The sequence below is a fragment of the Cantharellus anzutake genome, assembly GCF_015039405.1.
Source record: "Cantharellus anzutake strain C23 chromosome Unknown EI90scaffold_31, whole genome shotgun sequence".
Classification (NCBI taxonomy): Eukaryota; Fungi; Basidiomycota; class Agaricomycetes; order Cantharellales; family Hydnaceae; genus Cantharellus; species Cantharellus anzutake.
In genome coordinates this window covers 313,033-335,180 of record NW_024066981.1, presented here as the reverse complement: position 1 = coordinate 335,180, position 22,148 = coordinate 313,033, and the positions used below count along the sequence as shown (strand labels likewise).

Below are 22,148 nucleotides of genomic sequence, written 5' to 3'. Positions count from 1 at the left end.
AACCCGAATTTGCATCCGGGCAATCTGAATTCACACCGATTTTGCAACGCGCCCATCCCATTCCAAGAGGCTGGTAACCTGCCCAGCCCACCCCAAGCAAGCTTGGTTGAGAAAGTAAGCCGAACTGATAATCAAACCCACCAATACCTGACGCTCCTTGCGCCACTTACTACGTTGCGACATCCTTTACCACGAACAGAAAACTTAACCTAGCTAAGTTCGAATGGTAGAAGCACTTCACCAAGAATGAACAAGGGAAAAAAATAAAGAGCTCTTATAACAAACGAATAATATACGGGTACACAAACAAAACATATACACAGACAATAAAAACAGAACGTAATCAAATCTCCTGGCTTTCGCCTGGTTTCTGTGAAAATGAGTCCCTCAGCACACAGAGCATTAGTCCAATGACCCAAGAACAAACCTTAGACTTGGACGGAAGAAGCTCCTGGGCGATGTGTGGCACAACACCGCCTTGCGAGATGATGACAGATCCCAGGAGCTTGTTCAACCTTGGCACGAGATCATCAGACACGGCCACGACTACCATAGCCAGAATCGACTTACTCTTCGTCATTTTTTATAGCAAGCTGAAGATGACGAGGCACGATACGCGCCTTCTTGTTGTCACGAGCAGCGTTGCCAGCCAGCTCGAGAATTTCGGCAGCAAGATATTCCAGAACTGCAGCGAGGTAGACAGGGGCACCAGCGCCGACGCGCTGAGCATAGTTGCCGCGCTTCAAGAGACGATGGATACGACCGACAGGGAATTGAACTACAGGGAGAAAAGTAAGCTCGGCAGCACGACCCCCAACCAAAACAACGCGACAATACTCACGCCCAGCCTTCGAAGAGCGTGAAGTACCCTTTTCACCCTCACCCCCGGTCTTCCCAGACTTGCCTCCAACCTTCCCGGACTTTCCTTTGCCTGAAGCGAACAGGACACGGTAAATACCTTATGCCCAGGTTGGATGGATTACACACCAGACATAGTTATTATTCCACTGATGAAGAAAGAGTGAGTAAAGCTGAAGAGAGATGATGACGGGCTTTCTTATACAGTTCGCGACTGTTTATTTGGGGCGTGATTCTCGGAGTAAACAAAACAACAAAGCAACACGTGATTGAATATCGCCGTTAATCGGACCCAGCCCTCGGCGCTCCGTGCCTCAAGCCTCATGGTTGTGATCACGGTAAGGTTTATTATCAAACCACTTAGGGGACATTTTCTGCCCACTCTTACACGCGTATTACGTTCGACAGTCGCTCCTTCCGTTGCCCCGTATATTTCTGGCGCTCTTGAGCGCGATCTCGATGGCTCCAACACCCGCTGCGGTGACGAGGCCTCCTCTCGCTCCCCCAAGGCCGACATCCACGCACTATGTCAATCCCCTTACCCCAACAACGCTTCAGGTGCGCTCGCTGACCCTCGTCAGCTTTCTGCGTGGATTTAGTCATGTTGCAGATCCCTGTGCTATACGTCTCCGTCATCTATCTGGTCATAGACGTTGCATTATGGCATCTCCCCGGTGCCAGAGTCATTATAAACCCATTTAAATTATTAACAATTGGGTTGTGAGTCCGTCTCTTCCTCTCGCTAGTTCGGTCGACTTACCATTAGCCAGCCATGAACTTTCCCACATCATCATGGTGAGCACGTCTTGTGACTATCTGACTTTTTTGCTATCCAGTGATTGATACTTCCATCCTGCTTATCTGCCTTTTCAAGGCAAAGCTGACAGGCGGGATTGTTTTAAGGTTGACAATTCAGGTCTCACCCTTCTAGTCTGATTCACTGCCACTCTGACCTCCCTTCTGTTCGTCATCCATGTCGCATCTTTGACAGCGTAACCATAGACCCAAATCTTGGGGGCTGCACCCGTGTACAGGGAGGCCATCCCCCCAGCATCCTCGCTGCAGGTCGGTCCACTCGTGCTGCCTCGATTCGTTTCCTCATTGTGAAACTGACCGCTTCTTTTGAATTACGTTCTCTTCCAAAATTGTCACCTCGCAATGCGGTCTCTAGGATATATTGGCTCAACCCTTTTCGGTGCAGCACTGATGACTGGTGGCTGGGACATCCTTGCTGCGAAGATCACGAGCTTTATTATTGCCATCGCGCTGGTCGTGCCATTGATCATGGTTAGAGATAAATTGTGGGTGTGCTTTCAGGTGACAAGTTCTTCAATGACTGAACCGGGCCCTATGCAAGAACAATAATATTAACTATAATCTATGAAGGCTTATTGATTGGATTCTGGTTCATCGACCATGGGTACGAGACTTTCCACATTGTGCCGTCGCTTTATGCTGACCGGAAGTCATACAGTTCAGCACTGCGCTGGTATTCACTATTCGTCGGTGTGTGCTGGCTAGGCGTTCCTACAATCCGAATGGACTCTGACCTGATATCCCTTAGGAGTGATGAAGTACGTGCCCAAAACCGGAATGGAGCATAACTCTTGACTAATCGCTAAATACAGCATTTTCTATGCCCTCTGTAAGAACTCGTGGTTCCGATTTTGAACCTGACGCTGATCTATACCTTCCCTAGGGGATTACCTAGATGATCGATACTTTAAAAAGGCTAACGATTCGGACAGCACACAGTTTTCCGAAATGTACCCGCGAACGAAACCTACTTGTGAGCAACTCAATCTCAGGCACTCGGTTCAAAGAGCAGCTAAATCATTCCCACAGTTTGGGGCTTTTTTTGGATCACCTGGTCGGTGTTAATTTATATCGGATTCACCCTCGTGGGCCTGGCCTCATTCAAGGTAAGAAGCACTATTCTCTATTTCCAACCCATCCCTGAGACATGTACTGACACGTACGCCTGCGGCCACCATTCAGGGATCAAGAGAAGACATGTATGCGAACGGAGCCAAATTCTTGCCCACCTGAACAGGCAGTCTTGCATGTGCAGCCCTTCCCGCACGCGGCAGACTTGATCGATCCTAGTGATCACACTCCTTCCACAAGGACAGCCTAGTAATTCATTGCTTTCATGCCCCTGCTATTTTGACGGGTCATTTACATAATTAGCTGTCGCTTTATCCCACCAACATTGCTTCCACAACATTGTGTTACCTCCATGCAAAGCCTTTCGCATCATCCACATAATAATCTATTTCAACGCCGTGCTATCCTCCATTTTCATTAAGATCAACTAGCAACAAATCCAATTTTCGCTTCTCCTAGACGTCGTCGTCGCTGGGGTAGCGCGTGGACAACCCTTACATACTTCCACGTGTACTAGGCATCTTCGCATACGTTGATTTTACGTATACTAAATAAATAAAAAAGGAACACCGCCTTTATATATGTTATGGGAGAAGCGCGCCAATTTGCGCCATCCGAGGCATGGGCAAGAGAGCTAGAATTAAGTCACGTACATCACCAGAATGAGTCCGCCGAGTGTCCAATAGGCGCCAATGTACACACATGCAGACGTTATAGTGGACTCTGTGATGCGTAATGCGATACATAACAAAGTCCCATTGCTGAAGATTGCCATGGTGGATCTCATCACTGATAGGCTCCCAAGCTAGTGTCCATTTACTTTGTAGACAGCCTCTGAAATGGCAACTCTCCACCATGGAAATCCACCTTTACGGACTGGTCATCCGCAGGTGCGTTGCCTTCTGCGGACAAACCTTCATGTCTTTGACAAAACTAACTTAATCTCGAACGACTCTGATCCACACGATTTTTTTGTTAGGGCAGCCCGCGAATCTTGGGCGGAAGGGCTCGTTAAGATATACAACATCCCCGGGAACGGTTCATCAGGTCATGTGCTAAATATTCCGAGACAAACTCCGGTCACAACTGATGGTGTCAAGGGAGAAGTGATTTCGCGTGACATACTGCTTCTCAACACCACCCAGGCGCTCGCGCACGATCGGCGTCAGTCGAAGCTCGGTTCGGCCGACAACAAAACTTGTGCGTCTAGATATATAACAAACCCGGGGTTTGCCGGGGGAATCCTGACAAAGGCTACGGCAGGACTCCAGCCCCCTATGACTTCGTAACAACATATAGACAAAGAGGGATCGGAACGCTTGACCTGAGCATCGAGAAGCGGACGGGGAACCTTGCCGAATCCACTAAGGGGAAGACGACTCAGAATTTCGACTTCAGACGTCAGGGTCCTAAGGCAGGTTCGGGTAAATCATTGGTTGTTGTGGGGAAAGGGGGCACCGAAGGGTCCTTGAGTGGAGCAGTTGCAGATACGACAACAGATGGTGGTCAAACAGATGCTAAGTGTGCAGCCAAGCGTGAGTACTAATGTAGTTCATGTGGAGATACTTACGAAATGGCGGCGGTGGTGCAATAATATTAGAATTGGCCTCAGAAAGGGCAGAATGCAATTGCTGGATACGTTCCTCAAGTCCACGGAAGGCAGCAAGGTCAGACTGCAATTGCTGGATACGTTCATCGAAGGCAGCAAGGCAGAGTACAAGTGCTGGATACGTTCCGCAAGTCCACGGAAGGAAGCATGGCGGTCCTGCTGATCTCGTACCAGCCAGTCATGCAGCTCTTGTAAATGCTCTGCCATACTTCGCCGTTCGGCCAGGCTTGCTTTATTGTGCTCTTCAATATCCTATAAGATACTAAGGGTAAGGATGATTACGTCCACAGCCAAACGAGATACAGACCCGTAGGAGCTGTAACATCTCCCAAAAGGGGGCGCTATCTCGGAGGCCGTCGTCTAGATTATCATACGTTCGGTGCGATCACCCTCATCATCTTTCACAGTCTTACCGCTGTTGGGGAAAAACGGTCACAGGGGGGAAAGCCGCGGGAGCGAGAGGTTGTGCTTGCTCTGTTTTTAATTTAACTATGGGAGGAGACTACAAAGTGTGAATGGAACTCGTTAGTTACACCACGTTACATCCCGCTCACATGTGGGAGTCCAGCTGGCAAGTGCTTCTTCGTTGGTTGTGGTTTGTTGTACCACGTCCGGAGGTTTTCTGGCTCCCCTGGAGCTAAATGTGGTGTGGTTTCAGGTGTACGCCTAGAGTGTTCGACAGATGACCCGGCAGCCTGAAAATGTCATTCGAATGATACTCAGAGCCAATGGAACCGGATGCCACCTTGGGCGATTTAGGGGTCGCCGGGGTGAATGTCCCATCTCCACCCCGCCGAGACTTCCTATGATGGCGAGTCATCCTTAAAAAGTCTAGTACCGGACCAATGGTACGCCTCCGAGACAGAGGGGCGAAGGGGGCACGCTGGACTTAGAAGTTTCCAGCGGCGTTGGTCGGTAGCGCGGGAAACATCTTCGGATGACGCTCCAGTTGGTGTCTGCTCGACCACGCTTATCGGACTCACACCGCGTGTCATCCGCGATGACGGAGGAGCATCCATTACTGCTGCTGTAGTGGCGGTAGGAGGCTGGATGGTAGCCTCAATTCCCTCGGATTCAAATCCGGCAAGTTCCTCACCAACGAGATGTCCATTGCGGTTGCGGGGTGACAACCATTTTGCTACACGTCACTTGCGCATTTCTTCGGAGGGTGGCTGAGCAGGTAAAGGAAAGACTGCAGGAAGGGCACCCTCTCGGCCGCGCATATTGGAGATGGGCCGAGGGCATTTAGAATCCGGCGGAGCAACTCTGCAACGGCCTGTTGTGCGGTAGCCTCTCCACCCCATCCTGAACTGGAGGAATTCTGATCTCCGGTTGTGGCAGTCGTGGCTTGTCGCATAACTCTCGAAGAAGTGCTCGTATTTCTTGCTGACTTTCTGATAGATCAGCGTGTTGCTGATGTAACACCGACAACGTGTCACGAAGTGTATTAAGATCAGCTTGGGGGCGAGCAGCTGCTGTGGAGGTGGGGTGGGATGGTATGCTGGTGTTTCGGGAGTATGGAGGGGAGCGACGGCTCACCGAGGGAGAGGGAGGCGCGGTAGCCGTGAGAATTGTCGGGTCCATCTTCGCTTCGCACCAGCTTTCTGATCGAACACCCTGACTAATGGCCGTGAGTAACAATCATCAGGGTACAATCACCTTTACGAGCTGACCAGTTATAACTAGGTCCAACGTTCCACGTTTATGTGCACTGGGAAAGGAAGCACTCGAGTCCTCACTGGAAGAAGGCGAATTTAACAACTCGGAAGTACGGGTGCAGTGGCGTGCGTATTCTCCTGTCAATTGACGACAGCCCAAGCAGGTCTGTGTCCTTTGACATCCAGAATGTGGTAATTACTTGGATCTGGATCCCTTCTCAAACAGCTTTGCTATTTGACATGAAATGTCATACTAGCTCCATCTCTTTCGACTTGTTTGGGTTCTGGAGAATACATTGATGGGACGAAGATATGAGAAATCAGCGAGTTATGTAATCGTTTCGTCACGATACTGTTCAGGACACATCGGAGACTGCAAGCGTTGTTGGTCTCGCGGCGCGCCCATCCTTCGACAGATGAACTTTGTACTGACATGATGCCCCAGCAGTAAGAAATACACGTCTGGGATTTAACAATGTATGGGTGTGGCATTTAGATCTTGAGCAGGATCGCGATTCAAATTGTTGAGGCATGTTTGCCCTATGCGGCGACAAAAATGAGGTCAATTCACCGCGGAATGAGATCAGAGCAAAACTCACAATGGGTTCAGCGACACAAACAAGGCTCGCGCAAGACAGAACATTTGCAGTACGGATACCACAAGAACATCGACAGCTGGTTGCCGATAGCATAACACCAACCCAACCAATTAGTCATTGACACATTTCTAATCTCAGGGATGGTTCCGGGATGCCTGGACTGCCTGTATTCCAGCTACTCTGGCACCCAACTTCGAAGCGGTTCACCCTTCCACCACAGACCAGGTCTTCCGCTGCCATTTGGGTTTCTCTCCCATCGGGCCTCAATTTGGCCCCTAAGCAAGCCATCATCTCCACACAGCGCTCTATTCCAAATTGCAGAGCCAATAGGGCTGTGCTCCATATCACCCACATTATCCGTCTCAGGAAGATGCAGTAGGAAGAAGGCACAGAAGAGGACATGGCACGAAGAATGGTAGATGTGGTGAATGGTGACTGAGAGATGAGCACCGCGACAGTTGGTATCATGGTGTCTCTGCGGCATGGTGTAGAATTTGGAGGAACAGTACCAGGATACATTAGTTGACTGGCAGACGCCGCCGTTTCGTTCGAATACTGAAAGAGGACCCCTTCCATTTCTCGTACGAAGTTGGGGCCCATTTTCTTCTGAATGGCCTTACACTGTGCAAGAACTCTAACACGCCTCCGTAAGCCATCGTCAAATTCTGCAGGCGCAAAGGCAGGACCTTTTCGTGTAAGTGCGAATGAAGGTAGCCACCACCACCCTTGAAGATCAATCCCACCATCAGACTTCCCACCGATGCGGTTCAAAGACATGGATAGGTGCTTCTGCAGTACTAATAAAGACCGTCTCTCGAATTCCGTGCCTCTTTGTACTGCAGACTTGAGAAGTGAACCGGGACTGGCCATTTGACAACTGCAACCTCGGACGCTGCCGAAAATCAAAAGGTGCTGCAGGAAGCCCACGATTGGAATGAGTTTATTTCTCACTCTTGAATCCCCTCGCTAGCACGATATAGATATCTATGATGGCAACCACAACACCCGTGGGTCCAATGCGTAATATTGTCCTTGAATGAAATTTCCCAGATTGCAATGCTCCTTCGTACCAGGAACTCGACCCGGCGACCCAGTCAAACTACTTGGACATCAGCACATCCCATGCCCACTTTGAATGGGACATCGATTGGGACAAGCACATCATTCTTGGATCCGTGGAGCATACTCTTGTAGCACACACGAACGTGGAAAAGGTCATGTAGGCATCTCCAGCCCTCACTTCCGATTACGCAAACACAATAGCCTGTCAGCCTCGATTCTTCCTTCCTGAGCATTGCATCTGTGGAGGTTCAAGGGAAACCGTCGAAGGTATACCAAAGAATAGTCACACCTAGAGCTCAAGCTCAGTTGTATAGCACCTAAGTTCGATCTCAAGCAACCTCACAATGTAATGGGCTCGGCGCTTGTTATTCCCCTTGACACCAAGCTTCTAAGCGGTGACACCATCAATATCAAGATTAAATACAGCACAACGGAGAAAGGGACTGCGATGGGATGGCTCGACAAACAGTAAGCAGGTATCACTGGACTGCCGAAAGCATATGCCAATGGCTCGAAGGCAGACGGCTGGAAAGCAGTTTGGCTACTTGTTTTCTCAATGCCAGCCGATATATGCAAGATGCTTGGCTCCACTCCAAGGTTTGCTCTCCTCTCCCATTGCAATTTTGAGTTGACATCGCAATGACTACTGTTGCAGACACCCCCTCTGTCAAGCTAGTACGAAATTCAAGATAACAATTGCAGTGCGCAACTGATTTAGACGATTAAATAGACATACAGTGCGAATGTTCGTTCTGTTCTGCCTGTGCTCATGTCTGCCTTACGAGTTTCCCCTCCCGCTGAGGAAATCCACAACGGAAAAGAAGTCGGCAGAGACTCGGTCGAATATATATACAAACAGGTGCATACGGTCTATGGTCTGAAGCGATTCGGTTGATCTTGTTGCCAGCCCGTCGCGATTCCGTCATACATTATTGCCATTGCCGCCGGTAACATCATCTACCGCCCATTCCCTCCTGTAGAGGGGAACAGTGGGCCACTGGCGTGTGGACTGAGCCCGAACTGATGGATGCTAGTTATTTTGAATTCAGTCATGACACGGCCAGGCCAGTTTCGTTATCTGCACAATCTCTGACTGTCCTGACAGTTTGAGTAGATTCATTTCGGAAGCGGAGGACATTGTGACTCCATATGAGTTTGGGGTGTATGATCTCCTTGTTCTCCCTCCCAGCTTTCCATTTGGAGGCATGTAGGTCTCCCAATCACGTTACGAGAGCATCATCTGACCGAGCCTCGAGGGAGAATGCTTGCTTGACGTTCGTGACGCCCAGTAAGGCTTAAATGGATTCGTAACTCCGTACCATTCTCATGTTGTGCCCAACTCGCAGCACTCATTGCAGGAGATCGTAGTCTCGTTGATACCGTCGCACACGAGGTATCGCACAGTTGGTTTGGTAACAATGTGACGTTCGCAACACCTCCCAATCTTCTTAAACATTCTACTCAAAAAGGATTTTGATGCACAGAAATGCAGATTCTGGACACGTGAGTATCTATGAGGGGCCATTGTGCAAGCATTCCTTAGCTCCTGACGTGAATCATCTTTCAGTTTTGGCTGAATGAAGATAGGCTATCCCTCTGTTTACGTATCTTATGGCTTCCTTATTGCTTCTCAACTGGAATATACGCTGGACCACATGGCTGGAGCGCGTTTTGCGGGGAAGGTTTCATGGGCCATCGGAGCGTGATTTGTCATACATTATAGGACGTAGCTCACTCATTTCGGCACTCAAAGGATTCGAGAAGACCCCGAAGTACCAGCGCCTTGTGATTGAGTATGAGGTAAGGTGATTCATGTGGCAAGGGATGACATTGACTAAGTTCTGTCAGCGGGGGGAAGATCCTGATGACGCTTACTCACGCATCCCTTATGAAAAGGGTTCTAATTTCCTCCTCTATCTTGGTAGGTGAACTCATGAAATTCTGGGAACCCCCTGATTTCACTTCCTGTGGTAGAACGCCTTCTTGGTGGGCTGGATGTTTTCATTCCATATGCCAAAGACTACATTAGGACATTCAGAGGCAAATCCATTCGCACCGAGCAATGGAAGGAGCATCTCTACACATACTGGAGGAGGCATGGAGGAGAACAGAAGGTGAAGATATTGGATGCTGTGGATTGGGATGTGCGTCACGTTATCGCCCCGCATTGGATCTTAGTCCCACCTTCATGACCAGGCATGGCTCTATGGCGACGGACTGGATCTCCCAGTCGATGTGCCTTATGATACCTCGCGTGCGAACGACGCATATCTTTTGGCTACCCGTTGGAACTTATCTCGCACCGAACACGATGTCACCAAACTTCCCTTTTCTAAAACGGACCTTTCAGCTTTTAATACTCACCAGATTGGTCAGTGTCCATTACCTCATTATTGCATTGCATAACGATTTTAACAGTGGTTTTCTTGGAGGAATTGGGAAAAATTGGTGGCGCTCTGTTCCCTACTTCTCACATGCAACATCTCGACGCAATATACAGCTTCAATTCGTCCCACAACGTCGAGATTCGTCTTCGATGGTATAATATTGCGCTGGCAAGCTCCAGTGCATCCAAATACGCCAATGATGCCGCAGAATGGCTCGTCGACCCATTGGCATTGAAAGGCCGAATGAAGTTCTGTCGTCCAGTGTTTAAAGCATTGTACTCAGTCGAGCCTGAGCTCGCAAGGATTACGTTCTTGAAAAATGAACGATACTTCCATCCCATCGCAAGGAGGTTGATTGCCAAGGCAAGTTGCCCACTTGAACAACTGGTTCGACTTCACGTCCTAAATCATTTTTAGGATCTTGAACTACCCCCTCGTTGACATCAAAATGAATTCACAATTTGATCCGGATGATACTTATATGATGTAGATTCATGCCCCCGGAGTCCAATTATTGCTAGAAAAAGGCCCTTTATTGAGTCACCAAAGCCTCGTATCAGCCGAATTAAGAAAAAAGCTAGGGCTGGAGCAGATGGGAATGTAGTCGAGAATCGCGGTATGCAGCAGCAAATCGGATAGAGTAATATGCAGGTGGCAGCGGCAGCGGGTCAAAGCGTGAGCCGGAAAGGAGCGGCAATGGATCTCACTCACAGGGAGCGCGAGATACAGGCGATAGGGAGGGGAAAGGGATCCGTCAGGGCCCTTTATAGGCACGACTAGGTAGTATGAAACTAAGGTAGTATGAAACTAAGGTAGTATGAAACCTCTCCTCAACAGCGAAAATCAGTACGTACCTCACTGAATGGTCGCTCGCGCATCTGCGCGAAAACATTCAGCGTACGACTGAGCAGCGTGATTGACCCGTTCAGGCTAAGTTGCGCGAAAATCAGGGAAAAGCGATCGGTGAGAGAAGGCATGTGAAGAAGCGGTCGCGACTGGGCGCAGTCAGGTTCCCAGCCAGTGGCAAACAAGGGCGGAACCTGAGGTCAGCTGGGGCAGACTGCTAACCGTGATAGTCTCGTGAAATGAAGACATTAAACAACAATTAATATGGGTTATAGATAAAATCTTCGCAACGCAACATGTGATCCACCAATGATACGCCAGTGGCTGAACACAAATGTGACCTGACAAGCATGCAGCTCGTCAAGTCCTATTGGAGAAAAAAGGTCTTCATGCCACATCTGAAGAAGCATCGTGACTGTCGACTTATCAAGGTTCAGGGCGACCAAGTAATGTCTGTGGAGAAGCGAAAAGAAAGGCCCAGAATCGATACACGAACTGGAAGTCACTATACATTTTTCAAAGGAGAAAGATGTATATAATCTGAAAGAATGGCAAATGTTGTTGCCTCCTCCAGTTCAGTGATCGAGTCTATGATTGTAAGCATGGGAATAGGAAATCCAGGAGTGAAAATACGAATTATTCACAAAAAGTCGATCGATCGGTTCGGGCGAGTGAACAATCACGTAGTCGGAGAGATAGTCAGAGGCGTAGCCAGAGTATGAACCGGAATCATTCATCGGTGGAAGATCTGACACGTAGAGATCATGGAAATTCTCCGATGCGCTTTTATCGGAAAACAAGGGTTCGTCACGTTCAATGCTGTAAACCCCTTCGAGGGAAGGCACTGATGATGACCTCTCCGGAAGTAGGGGAAACAGGAAGGGTTCCCCAGACGTAGGCGACACAGGTTCCTCCATGAGTGAATGGAGCCCTCGCATAGGGTGCGAACGCGGAGACGATGGTACATCGTTGTCTTGGTGGAGTATAGAATTGGGACCCGCATTTTCCCAATCAACGCAAAACATCTGTTCCAACAAAATTTCTGCAGGGTCAGGTCCTAGATGGCGTATAGAGGATTGTGATGCATATGCATGGAGCCCCGAGGAACTCTGTCCAGCCGATGAAGAGGAATTTGTAGACGAATCGTCCGAGCTAGCGCTATGGGAGCGAGCCCAACCGGTTAATCCCAGTCTCTCGAGCCTGAGAATCTGAGTGGGCTTTGCCTTAAATCTACCGACAAACTCGGGCGTCAACGGAGTCATTGCAGGTGAGGAGAAAACCCTGCTCATCTGCCTAGTTTGCGGCTACGCGGACCAAAAGTCAAGGTTTGGAAAATGACTGGAGATGAGTAAGGACTTACGGAAATAAGAGCAGAGGGAACATTCCTCTCTGCGGGAAGCCAAAGGACATTCCTGACATAGACCTGATCCTCGAGCACCCTCTCAGGACCCCACTGGCGGAAGGGACACCAGTCAGGGTCAGATACGAGCTCCTCCCATATAGCGGGGTACATTAAATCGTAGACAACATATGTATTTCGCTCCTCCCACAAATGTTCAATAGCTTTCCCTTTTCGACCATATCGGATGTCCTGCACGAGGAACCTGCGCCACTGCATGAAGTGCTCATGATCTGGGAATGTTATGAGTGCAATATTGCTCTCAGGATAGAGCCTGTCCGGGTTAGAGGTCCTAGTTAATGTGGATATCACATCCCTCGAGTATGCCGGGGGTTTCGTCTCGGGATAGGAAGTGAAGGCACCACCAAAGTCAGTCGAAGGGAGCGCAGTGAAAGACATGACAAGGACCTGGAAAGCTGCAAGGCACCCATATTGGGGGCTCTTATATTGCACAACGAAATCACCAAAATGGCCGAGACTGAAATTGGGTAGCTTGAGACGAAACATCTCCATGCGGGACGTCACGTGCAGTTGTTTCTCACCTTAAAGTGCCGCGTTCACCCTGCGCGATCGCTGCCAACAATGTCCTCTATGGACTACCGCACGTTGTCCCCCACGTCATCTTTCACATCTGAGCTCCCCAGTGAGGATATATCCGATTTCTCGGACTCCGAGTTCGACATCGTCTCGAGCTCCGGTAGTACGAGGAGTCATGAACGCGAGGGAGCGGTGTCGGTTAACAATATAGAGGAGAGTGAAGAAGAGTTTCAGACAGCTACGCTTGAGCCCGCTTCGTTGCTGGACACGGACTGGCTTGGTGTCACAACTTCTACGATCACCCCTAATCATGGCGTAGTGCGGCTGCAAGGAGCCGCGGTTGCGAAACCTGTAGAATCCAACGCGACGACGATCACTGACGATGATGCGATCGTTATGGATGCGCTTTCTCGGTCACTGGAGCGTTCTACGGAATCTGTCCATACAAGCACACCTATCAATGGCTCGCTTCATAATTTGCATTTCGTCACGTCTCCCAAGCCCGCGCGGCGTCCATCTACCGCTCCCGCTCGTGCACAATCTGCAGCTTCCACGCCCATGTCAGGTTCTGGCATCCAATTGGAATTCCCTGACCCCTTATCGACGTCCGATGAGTCGATTGGACACATCTTCACGACCGTCACGCAATCCCCTATTCCGGAAGCGTGCGTCCAGACCGAATTGCCGAAGCAAATCCAGGATTCTCCCTCCCTCGAAATGGCAACCCTTGTCGAAGGCATCCCCCGGTCCACCGCTGAACCCAACAATGCGACGGTCCCTGTCATCGTGGAGGCAAGGGTTCCCACAACCCCCGCAACTATCGGAGAGCCAGCTAGTAAGGCCTTTGATGAGAAACTCGAGCCATCGAGTCCTCATTTTATTCGCGCCCGAGCGAGCGCGTTCACGGAAGGCAGGCACGTTGCACTGGTACCCAAGGTGATACTCAATGCCGCAAATATACTGGGCCATCGTTGGGCTGCCTCCGTGTGCGTAAACCTCAACTCTCTATTGACATCACTTCTCAGTGTCTCCTACTTCTGCAGGATTGTCTCCATTTTCGCACTGCTCATCGGGGCAACAACATATATCGGGGCTCCCACGACCGTCCCCACCAGGTTACCGCCATCCACCACCACTCCAACTAGCTCACTGTGGAGCGTTGCCTATCCGTCAAATAAATCGAGCCCGACTTCCGCATCTTTGAGCCTGAAGAATGCTGTCAGCATAGTGAAGGATATCTCTCTGTCTTCAGTAACCTCTTCGACCCGGCTTGCCATGGAGAACACCGCGCAAGGGAGGAAGCGCAAACTCGGTTCTCTTGCATGCGAATCGACTAGAAAAGAGAAACCCATTAAGACTCTTGACAGCAGTGCGGCAAAGTTGCTCATCGATGGTCCGTCGTTCTGGAGCAAGGGAAAGTGGCCTATGAAAGAGGTCGAACCGATTCCTGAGCCTTCTTCCTCTACTTACAAGCCCTGCAAGTCTTCTCCAAATGCTCTGCTCACCCTACGAGATGCGAAATCGATTCGCGAAACCATTGTCGACTACCTTTCCCCGTCTTCTACCGCTTACTCTGGCCTTGCCGAAGACGTGTCTTCCTTAATGCGCGCACTGGATGACCTCTTGGTCTCCATTAATGCTCAGACCGCGAAGGTTGTCTTCCGTACACGTGAAGAAGCTTTGTACAGACATGGTCGTGCCAAGAGCAACGCGAAGAAGCTTAAGAAACAAGGTAAAGAATTTCTTAGAAGCTTTAAGAAAACTGTAGCAGTGCAAGCGAAGGCTGGGAGAATAAACGCGAAGGAAGTGAAATCGTTGGTCAAGGATGTCACGGAGGGAGTGAAAGAGGGAATCGGTCAGACTTTGAAGATAAAAAGGAGGGAGACGGGATATGGAAGGAAGGAACATGGATGCGGTGAGAATGGGAGGAGCAAAGGGGGGACAAGGGCTCAGCGGAGGGCAGAGAAGGCAGAAAAAAGGAAGTTCTGCCGTGAATACGGCCGCTGAGTAGTCGTTTATGCAAAGTAGTGTTGTTCTATCGGTTTTTGTACATTATGGTGAGTCGCTTTCCTTCTGTTCCTTGGATGCTTACACTTCTCCCCCGCCGTCTTAGATCTAGCTTGTCCTGTTCACCTTGAGTCCGAAGCCTGCTCTGATGAGTATTGGCTTCAATTTGTAAAGAATTCTCCCATTTGTCCACTGTGTCAGTTTCTGTATTGTCATGTCGAAATTTGTCTCATTGACCCTATCAATAAACCTGTGTAGTATATTATGTCGATCCCATGGCTGATTGATCAAGTACCAGTACTGTTGCGTAGAATGACATGCGTTGCACTATGGCTTCGATCTTTCCAACGAAGGAGTGAGTAACTGGAGTGATATTGCTAAAGATAAAGCACTGTACGCGCGAACTATAATATGAAAGTACAGTGAGTATACGAAAGTGCGATAAGAAAACTGCTCAGGAGAGGAAAAAATATCAGCGCACGGCGTCTTTTATACGACGGGCGCTAATATCGCTTATGGCGACAACCGGCAATGACAACAATTGGTGTTGGGGGTAGGCAGAACTCCAGCCACTATGACAAACAAACATTGAAACAATATAAATCTCGCATCAACACAACGTTTAAGATAATTAAGAACAACTGTCATTAGCCACAGTGATCTCCAACAGATGTGATGATAGTCGTCAACATGGAGAAGAACCATATCGCATAGCAGGAATAAAATTTGAGCATCAACACGCCCATCGCGTTTCGGGCAATCACTCACGCCGTGAGAATATTTGTCGCCAGCCTTTTCTCCGGAGCCGAATTTGGGACTTGCCGGTTCCTGTGTAACTGCACCCACTTTTGGTGGTACTATTCTGGAGTGGATCGGAAGGATGTCGGACAGAAACCAGCTCCTTGCTATGGGGTTTCCCCAAGACCGGGTCGATTGTACGCCACAAGTATAACGCATCCCAAGCGTGATTCTTACCTGTATTGCAATCCACTGGTAGGGGCTCTCAGAGCAACGCAAAGCCGAGGACTTCAGCCAGTCCGTTAAGTCCCCAATCCTATCTTTCGGCATCAGCTCAGCTGTGATACCAGGCGCTTGACCACATCATCGAGAATGAAGACAAATCAATTCCCAATCTGGCTCTCGGGGCGGCAACCATTCCCGACTCTGACTCTAGGCCGAATCTAGACGGTGACGAAGTGGATGAAGATGACGCCGCTGCCATTCGAGCAGCAATGGGAAAAGCCACTGCCAACGTTGCTCCTGCTGCCGTCCCCAGTGACGATTTATCGGAAGCTAAGGTACAATCCTACCTGATACCAGGAAAGAACACTTGCGCCGATAACGAAGCTTAGTCCATCAAATGCTCCCAATGCGGAAAGACATTCAAGAATGTAGACCTCGCGAACTTCCATGCTGAGAAGTCCGGACATGATCAATTCGAGGAATCCACGGAAGAGGCGAGCCACCCTCTTATCCATTGTACTTGATACTTGTTCTTAATTTAAACGCAGATTAAGCCACTGACGGAAGCAGAAAAGAAGGCGAAGCTTGAAGAACTCCGAGCCAAGATGGCAGAGAAGAGAGAGAAGAAAGCTATCCTTGACGCCGGGGAGCAGAAGGCTAACGAGGCTTTGCGAAGGAAGGCTGGAAAGGTACAACGGTTGATCCTGAATATCAGAGCGTCGCTTTATGGTGCCGATTCTCCCATAGGACCAAGCGAAGGCACAGGAGGAATTAAAGGCGAAACAGATCCAGAAGGAAGTCGAGCAAAAGCGCAAAGGTATATAACGTTTATCAGAGCCACTACTGTGTGAACTAACGTTTTTCTATAGACAAGATTGAAGATGCAAAAGCAAAGGCCGTGATCAGAGCTCAAATCGAGGCAGACAAAAAAGCACGAGCGGAGAAGGCAGCAAAAGAGAAGGCGCTTCGAGAGGGCAAGACATGGACAGATGCAGGTGTAGTCGATGCCCCTGAAAGCAAGCCTGCCGCCCCCGTTACGGAGTCATCCTCTGGTCTCAAAGGCTCTGACTACAAAGATACGAGATTACAGGTGCGCTCTCACTTGGTAGGGATCAGACGAGTGGAACTCCAATCTTCCCATCCTTAAACAAGATTCGTTCAGGCGGTGGACCCCCCATGAGTCTCACCTTCCCAAGTGACAAAAGTACGCGAAGTGCTACTGCAGAACAATGATATTCTCATCACACTTTAGCCCTGTACGACGTTGCACTAGCTTTTGCTGAGAAGAATCCGTCATTTGGCGCAGACTCCGTTACTTTTACTATGTCATTCCCTCGGTACGTCTTTTTTTCACACAGCCTCTGATCAATTGTACAATCTCTCAATTTCCACCAGGAGGGTCTTTACGAGGGATGAATTTGGGAACACCCTTCGCGATTTAGGCCTCACGCCATCTGCCGTAAGTTCATACATCTCCCTACGGCATAGCGCATCCAATCACCTTCCCTGAACATGTGCAGGTCCTCCAGGCAACTTAGTGAATCAACTGGGAGGCAGTTTGAGGTGAAAATGTCCCAGAGGCATTTGGCGCGAACCTGCTTTGTACTGTTCTGCACAATGATGCACCACTTGCTAGGGTGAACAAAAAAAATGAATATCATAGTCTTCTTGTACGAATCGTTGGAATGAGGAAAAACAAATTTCCATGCAGTTGATCCGTATGTCAGGTGGGAGTGCTAGCTGCAGCTGGTCAGATCAGTGCAGACTGCTGGAACGCCAGACCATCTGCTAGGTGCCATGTCTGTCCAACATTTTGTCTCGGGAGAGAAGCAATGCAAGGCTATGGTGTGATTGCTAAAGTGGTGGCCTTCCATAAGGATCTCCCTCACCAGCTTGGCTGTACACGCTGGCTTCCGACATAATGGTCATAATAGTGCTTCTGTAGACTGTTCTTTCTTGGATAGCCTTCGAAACAATCTGGACCGGGTCTTCGTCTTCAGCGACCGAGCCTAACTCGCTTCCAAGGATCGACGATTCTGGCCGCGGCGGTGCCCTCGCTGCACGGGCTAGGATAAGCCTCTGAAGCATTGGGTTTTCTGTATTCGCAAATCGCCGTTTGGAGCTCGAGGCACGACGCAGGATCACGGGGATAGGTGGTAAAGCGCCATCATTATAGTTGCTGCTTCTATCGTTGTTGGTTTGCCCAAATACACCATTTGACTCCTGTGGATCCGAACTCAGGTCACTCAACGGTGTAGGGGCCTGAAGTACAGCAGCGTTGTTGATGGGGGGAATAACCTGGGTGGGAGGGGGCGAAGGATGGAACGGGTCCGGATCTGAAACAGCAGTACGATCGCTAGGATGTGGCGATGGTGGGCTTGTGTATTCTGGAGTTTTCTGTGTAGGTGAGATAGGCCGGGCGACTCGCGGCATGACGTTCTTATTGGTTGGAAGGGAGTCCCGTCGTGGAGGCGGGAGGCAAGGGGCAAAGAGAGTCTCGGAGGTTTCTTCTGAGCCTCGGCGATGCATGTCTCGACCGGCGTGCGTATCTGGCTGGAAGTAATTCTCGCGGATTTCCGGCATTTCAGGATATTCGCTCTTCTGGCTGAAAAAGTTGTCTTGGTACCAAAGCGAGGGCAAGCTTGTATGAGAACTGTCGTCATATATCCCCAGTCCCCGGAGAGAAGGCTCCAAGCTCAAAGGGCGCGGATCATCATCATACGGTCGATTGATGCCTCGGCGTCGACGGTTGCGTAGACAGGACAGGAGAACAAGAACAGCAAGTGAGATGATTGCTATACCTCCAGCAACACCTCCTGCTACGGCACGCACATTCACGGGCCTGTATTTGACGCAATGATTACGCGATTCAACATCATGTATAATATCACTGACGATGATGCATCCTGAACAGGGACCTGGAGTGGCAATGAGGTGGTGGCCGTCGTCCCTGTACTAGAAGTCCCGGGGCCAAAACGTATGATTGAGGCGCGGAAATGATGTTTCAAAGCAAACGTGGCGCATTAGCACGTAGAAGGAAAATTATGAATTGCAATCACACCTAACAGATGTGTACGACGAGGTTGCTGAAAGGGGCACGGTAGATGATCGAGCAGATTCTGGGAGGGTCATTGTGGAGGTGTCAGTATGGCACTGAAGATAGCATCGATGTTCTTATTCTCAATGGCAAGCAAAGGACATGGGGGGAAGGATCATACAAAGATGGAAAACTAACCCGTTGATGAATGCAGCCTGCCACTGGCAGGATTGGTGCTGGTTGGAAGAGGCTTTGACATAGTTTTTGGGTGTCTTAATGGAACATCATTTGATTGCGATGGTGACAAGAGTCAGTCAATATCTCACCTGCTGCTGTTCTCAGGGCTTGATCGGACAGCAGTGGAGGACTGAGTGACTGCTGGACTTAACGAAGGGGTAGTGTTATGAGAAACCAGGGTCAAAATTGATCGTTGTGTCGAGGATTCCCCCAGCGAAGCTGCCACGCGGGACGTGTTGCGACTGGTATTTAATAGGCTTGAGCTAAGTGGACTTGAAGTCGTTGAAACGTTGAAAAGAGCGTGGGTCTCCAACGAAGAAGTGGATGTAGCGGAGGCTGAAGAAAGGAATGTGGTGAAGGCTGAAGTGGAATTCAGGAAGGTGATTGATGATGTGCCTTTAAGAGGGGCCGTTCTCTCCCAGCCTTGGCCGGAAGGCATTGGCGTACCTACCAGAAATGGACCATGAGACCCAAGTAATCGGTCCATCAGTCTATAATAATCCGCATACTTTCTTGCCGTGCAGCCCTCCGGACTATTGCACAACAATCAAGGCAATTGGGTGGCGGAGCAATTATCCAGAACGCTGACCGCGCACAGAAAATCAAACAGGAAGAGGGCACGTCCTCCGCTCATTCAACGACGCTCTGTGTCCTTGCAAAGGCGAGAAGCGACTCGGGTGAGCTGTGCAGAAGCCCCCGAACCAGCAGGCAATAATCACAAGTAATGAGAAAGGGTCAGCTCCCAAAAGTATATGTATATGAACAATAGATCGCAAGCGGTTGGCAAGCATCGTCGGTAGGAAACTGAGAATGAATAAAGATTACTGGTAAACCCTTCATTGTTTCCAGAAAGGGTGAACAAACGCCTCGCAAACTCGCCCAATCATCCCGTCAGATGCACTGACGGTTATCAATACACGGTAAGGGTTGTGTCCTCAATAGGGCTACCAAGCCTGCAGCAGATGCGATAGTGATCTACTGACGCTCAAGCGCTGCTCAAGTGCCATAGTTACGATATATTTGGCTACAGAATACAGCGATATAACAATGTAATTTCGGATAACTCCGTTACATGAAGGTCGTAAACTAGACCTCGTTGACCGATGAGAAACTGAAGGAAACCATAGACACAATAAATTCGGCCAAACTAGAGGAAAATCAATTCAGCAAGGAATGCGTGTCTGTTCATGCTTGACATCATGAAGCTGACGACCAGCTATACGACGCTACACACCGGGCCAGTGTCCCACCTTGTACTGACGATCCTCTTCGGTGTACCCAAATGGGCTCTGCCACGTGGCAACGGGGCTGCGGGGTAATAAAACAGTTCCAACCACCCTGAAAGCTAAGCTGACGTGAGATGTTGCATATTCGGATGTTCGGACAGAGATCTTGCTAGGACTTGCTCTACCCCGAATCGGACCGCATCAATCTGACTGTCAATTGCGGCAACGGTTTGTGGTATGTACTTCCCGCAGTCACAAGCGGGAAATAATGGTCTCGCCTGCCGCTTCTGACCTCTAGATTTCTTGAGTGGAAGTGACCATTTCCGAATTCAGACACCCTTGCGATAAAATTGGTGACTAGTAGCGGATACATTTATCCCCTCTCCCAGCTACTTGGGGGCACGAGGTTGATGGACATCGCCTAAGTACATACTGATATTGAGTGCTATCGGTGTTGGGTGTCTCCAATTAAGTACTACTCGTTGATGGGATCTGATTTATAAAGGTGATCCCCCTATCAAGGTGCTAATAATTGACATGCAAATGTTTACAGGTGCTCAGTGTCCGGACCCTTTGAATCCACGGATGCAGGATATAGAGTCGCTGCCATCAGATTTCGGCGCCATCATATTTATGACTTAGATATTGCCATATTTCTAACTTCCTAATTCTCCTGATTTGTGGTCGGTTGGCTGGGTCCCCCAACGTTGTCGCAGAAAAGTCGTGAAGACCGTCAACGAGCCCAAGTGCTAGCTGCTACTGTGCCAAAGCACACATTCGTTCAGGCAAAAGGGCCGGGGAATCATGTAATTGTCCCTTAAGGTACCGGATGAAACAGTTCATCGTCACAACATGCGGGTCGTTGACCCTCTGTACTGTTGATGGACGACGTACATTCGGGACAATATCAATAGTGCGCAAAATCGTCGAACCACAAGATAATATCTTCCACAGTCCAACACCGTTTTTCAGCATTCTTCCATGAATCCTACGGAACCCAATAGGCCCAGCGATAGAACGGGCGTTCACCGGGGCTCTATGGTAGCTCTATGGATCCTCCGATCAAGCGATGATCTGGGACCCCCAAACTTCGAAGACGAGAGAGTGTGAAAACACGCACAATCTGTGACCTTCGTATCAGCACCATCCATGGTCAAGCTGATCATGGATAATGATTGCAATGAAACAATCGACAACGTCTATGTTGTCTAATCGTAATTGTCAATGTCACATGTGCAGCCATGCTCAAATGGTAGTGCGCCAGAATCGAGAGTCGCGCACAGTAGATTTAGGATAATGATAAAGGGATATCCACCTTGTGTTTGACTTTCATCGTGGTCGTTGTTGTTTACTCGGAAAGTCAGTGCTGAGCAGCATCCTAACCCAAGAAATTGCCGTGCAACTGAGACTCGGCGGCGGTGGGGTTCTCGGATGAGTAAGCTTCCCTGCCGAGTGCACAAGTAACTAGGGTCGGGGCGTTCCTTCTTATCGCAACGAGGAAATGCTGTGGCGGAATTCAAATTCCGGCGCCACAGAGAGATCGGGCTACGGGTAAGGTTACCGGCTGACACAGCTAGTGCCACTTTCTCATCGGACATTGAGTTGGATTGAATGTCCAGGTACATTGCAATGGGATAACGGCCTCCGTTATCTTTTTACCTGATAAATATGTCTGCCCAGTACATCGTATCGAGTCAGGTCCTTTAACTCAGTCGGTTAGAGTGCGGTGCTAATATATTCGTTACGCCGAAGTCACAGGTTCGACCCCTGTAAGGACCACTTCTTTTCGCGCGTTGTGAGCTCCTCATCCATCGCCATAATATTTTATCCGAGAAT

General features: G+C 49.4%; 11 protein-coding genes and 1 non-coding gene across 12 annotated transcripts; 6 read left to right on the top strand and 6 right to left on the bottom strand.

Annotated features, from left to right (window-relative positions):
* Positions 1 to 35: 35 nt before the first annotated feature.
* Positions 36 to 995, bottom strand: EI90DRAFT_2997151 (histone-fold-containing protein; the record flags this gene model as incomplete). Its single annotated transcript, XM_039056233.1, has 4 exons — positions 36 to 515; positions 571 to 778; positions 842 to 931; positions 988 to 995. Coding segments are annotated over 4 exons (478 nt in total), but the record flags the coding sequence as incomplete, so codon positions are not given.
* A 147-nt stretch (positions 996 to 1,142) lies between these two features.
* Positions 1,143 to 3,096, top strand: EI90DRAFT_3062617 (peptidase M50B-like-domain-containing protein). The gene is made up of 11 exons (XM_039060651.1): positions 1,143 to 1,196; positions 1,267 to 1,416; positions 1,469 to 1,578; positions 1,790 to 1,923; positions 2,030 to 2,159; positions 2,216 to 2,278; positions 2,333 to 2,368; positions 2,487 to 2,503; positions 2,558 to 2,647; positions 2,704 to 2,780; positions 2,857 to 3,096. Exons 1-11 carry the CDS (start codon positions 1,182 to 1,184, stop codon positions 2,905 to 2,907), a joined length of 873 nt encoding a protein of 290 aa, XP_038914857.1. The 5' UTR covers positions 1,143 to 1,181; the 3' UTR covers positions 2,908 to 3,096.
* A 1,048-nt stretch (positions 3,097 to 4,144) lies between these two features.
* EI90DRAFT_3062615 (uncharacterized protein) lies at positions 4,145 to 4,856 on the bottom strand. Its single transcript, XM_039060650.1, has 3 exons — positions 4,662 to 4,856; positions 4,436 to 4,606; positions 4,145 to 4,388 (listed from the first exon to the last, which is right to left on the bottom strand). Exons 1-3 carry the CDS (start codon positions 4,677 to 4,679, stop codon positions 4,263 to 4,265), a joined length of 315 nt encoding a protein of 104 aa, XP_038914856.1. The 5' UTR covers positions 4,680 to 4,856; the 3' UTR covers positions 4,145 to 4,262.
* Positions 4,857 to 5,510: 654 nt separating this feature from the next.
* Positions 5,511 to 5,989, bottom strand: EI90DRAFT_1395940 (uncharacterized protein). The gene has a single exon (XM_039051755.1). The coding sequence runs from the start codon at positions 5,936 to 5,938 to the stop codon at positions 5,600 to 5,602; it is 339 nt and encodes a 112-aa protein (XP_038914855.1). The 5' UTR covers positions 5,939 to 5,989; the 3' UTR covers positions 5,511 to 5,599.
* Positions 5,990 to 6,783: 794 nt separating this feature from the next.
* Positions 6,784 to 7,481, bottom strand: EI90DRAFT_3281117 (uncharacterized protein; the record flags this gene model as incomplete). The annotated part of the gene is made up of 4 exons (XM_039066802.1): positions 6,784 to 6,948; positions 7,002 to 7,086; positions 7,129 to 7,276; positions 7,298 to 7,481. 4 exons carry the CDS (start codon positions 7,479 to 7,481, stop codon positions 6,787 to 6,789), a joined length of 579 nt encoding a protein of 192 aa, XP_038914854.1.
* Positions 7,482 to 7,600: 119 nt separating this feature from the next.
* Positions 7,601 to 10,477, top strand: EI90DRAFT_3145933 (uncharacterized protein; the record flags this gene model as incomplete). Its single annotated transcript, XM_039065362.1, has 17 exons — positions 7,601 to 7,618; positions 7,685 to 7,825; positions 7,875 to 7,940; positions 7,996 to 8,141; positions 8,191 to 8,270; positions 8,329 to 8,348; positions 8,404 to 8,532; positions 8,581 to 8,620; positions 8,656 to 8,746; positions 8,779 to 8,880; positions 8,930 to 8,961; positions 9,020 to 9,093; positions 9,339 to 9,473; positions 9,522 to 9,594; positions 9,648 to 9,817; positions 9,870 to 10,044; positions 10,092 to 10,477. 17 exons carry the CDS (start codon positions 7,601 to 7,603, stop codon positions 10,475 to 10,477), a joined length of 1,878 nt encoding a protein of 625 aa, XP_038914853.1.
* Positions 10,478 to 11,448: 971 nt separating this feature from the next.
* On the bottom strand, positions 11,449 to 12,823 carry EI90DRAFT_3062606 (uncharacterized protein). Its single transcript, XM_039060649.1, has 2 exons — positions 12,267 to 12,823; positions 11,449 to 12,210 (listed from the first exon to the last, which is right to left on the bottom strand). Exons 1-2 carry the CDS (start codon positions 12,816 to 12,818, stop codon positions 11,482 to 11,484), a joined length of 1,281 nt encoding a protein of 426 aa, XP_038914852.1. The 5' UTR covers positions 12,819 to 12,823; the 3' UTR covers positions 11,449 to 11,481.
* A 94-nt stretch (positions 12,824 to 12,917) lies between these two features.
* On the top strand, positions 12,918 to 13,829 carry EI90DRAFT_3062605 (uncharacterized protein). Its single transcript, XM_039060648.1, has one exon. It carries the CDS (start codon positions 13,225 to 13,227, stop codon positions 13,780 to 13,782), a length of 558 nt encoding a protein of 185 aa, XP_038914851.1. The 5' UTR covers positions 12,918 to 13,224; the 3' UTR covers positions 13,783 to 13,829.
* A 229-nt stretch (positions 13,830 to 14,058) lies between these two features.
* EI90DRAFT_3062603 (uncharacterized protein) lies at positions 14,059 to 15,093 on the top strand. Its single transcript, XM_039060647.1, has 2 exons — positions 14,059 to 14,899; positions 14,956 to 15,093. Exon 1 carries the CDS (start codon positions 14,118 to 14,120, stop codon positions 14,847 to 14,849), a length of 732 nt encoding a protein of 243 aa, XP_038914850.1. The 5' UTR covers positions 14,059 to 14,117; the 3' UTR covers positions 14,850 to 14,899; positions 14,956 to 15,093.
* Positions 15,094 to 15,729: 636 nt separating this feature from the next.
* Positions 15,730 to 17,350, top strand: EI90DRAFT_3145932 (ubiquitin-related domain-containing protein; the record flags this gene model as incomplete). The annotated part of the gene is made up of 11 exons (XM_039065361.1): positions 15,730 to 15,784; positions 15,847 to 15,884; positions 15,938 to 16,102; positions 16,202 to 16,306; positions 16,361 to 16,501; positions 16,560 to 16,629; positions 16,682 to 16,902; positions 16,965 to 17,016; positions 17,065 to 17,149; positions 17,208 to 17,271; positions 17,333 to 17,350. The coding sequence occupies 11 exons, from the start codon at positions 15,730 to 15,732 to the stop codon at positions 17,348 to 17,350; spliced, it is 1,014 nt and encodes a 337-aa protein (XP_038914849.1).
* Positions 17,351 to 17,569: 219 nt separating this feature from the next.
* Positions 17,570 to 18,769, bottom strand: EI90DRAFT_1395424 (uncharacterized protein). The gene is made up of 2 exons (XM_039051752.1): positions 18,708 to 18,769; positions 17,570 to 18,654 (listed from the first exon to the last, which is right to left on the bottom strand). The coding sequence occupies exon 2, from the start codon at positions 18,393 to 18,395 to the stop codon at positions 17,667 to 17,669; it is 729 nt and encodes a 242-aa protein (XP_038914848.1). The 5' UTR covers positions 18,396 to 18,654; positions 18,708 to 18,769; the 3' UTR covers positions 17,570 to 17,666.
* Positions 18,770 to 22,009: 3,240 nt separating this feature from the next.
* Positions 22,010 to 22,091, top strand: EI90DRAFT_t142. The gene has a single exon. It is a non-coding gene; the product is annotated as a tRNA-Ile (tRNA).
* The last annotated feature ends 57 nt before the right edge of the window (positions 22,092 to 22,148 follow it).

Excerpts from the sequence above, each read along its gene's own strand:
- EI90DRAFT_1395940 (XM_039051755.1), bottom strand. The coding sequence starts at position 5,938 with ATGGACCCGACAATTCTCACGGCTACCGCGCCTCCCTCTCCCTCGGTG.
- EI90DRAFT_1395424 (XM_039051752.1), bottom strand. The coding sequence starts at position 18,395 with ATGCCGGAAATCCGCGAGAATTACTTCCAGCCAGATACGCACGCCGGT.
- EI90DRAFT_3062615 (XM_039060650.1), bottom strand. Across the intron at positions 4,389-4,435 it reads CCTTGCTGCCTTCGATGAAC|GAACGTATCCAGCAATTGCA; the intron begins GTATCCAGCAAT and ends CGTGGACTTGAG.
- EI90DRAFT_3062617 (XM_039060651.1), top strand. Across the intron at positions 1,417-1,468 it reads TTACCCCAACAACGCTTCAG|ATCCCTGTGCTATACGTCTC; the intron begins GTGCGCTCGCTG and ends GTCATGTTGCAG. Across the intron at positions 2,279-2,332 it reads TTCTGGTTCATCGACCATGG|TTCAGCACTGCGCTGGTATT; the intron begins GTACGAGACTTT and ends GAAGTCATACAG.
- EI90DRAFT_3062603 (XM_039060647.1), top strand. The coding sequence starts at position 14,118 with ATGGAGAACACCGCGCAAGGGAGGAAGCGCAAACTCGGTTCTCTTGCA.
- EI90DRAFT_3062606 (XM_039060649.1), bottom strand. The coding sequence starts at position 12,818 with ATGGAGATGTTTCGTCTCAAGCTACCCAATTTCAGTCTCGGCCATTTT. Across the intron at positions 12,211-12,266 it reads TTCCCTCTGCTCTTATTTCC|CCGCAAACTAGGCAGATGAG; the intron begins GTAAGTCCTTAC and ends TGGTCCGCGTAG.
- EI90DRAFT_3062605 (XM_039060648.1), top strand. The coding sequence starts at position 13,225 with ATGATGCGATCGTTATGGATGCGCTTTCTCGGTCACTGGAGCGTTCTA.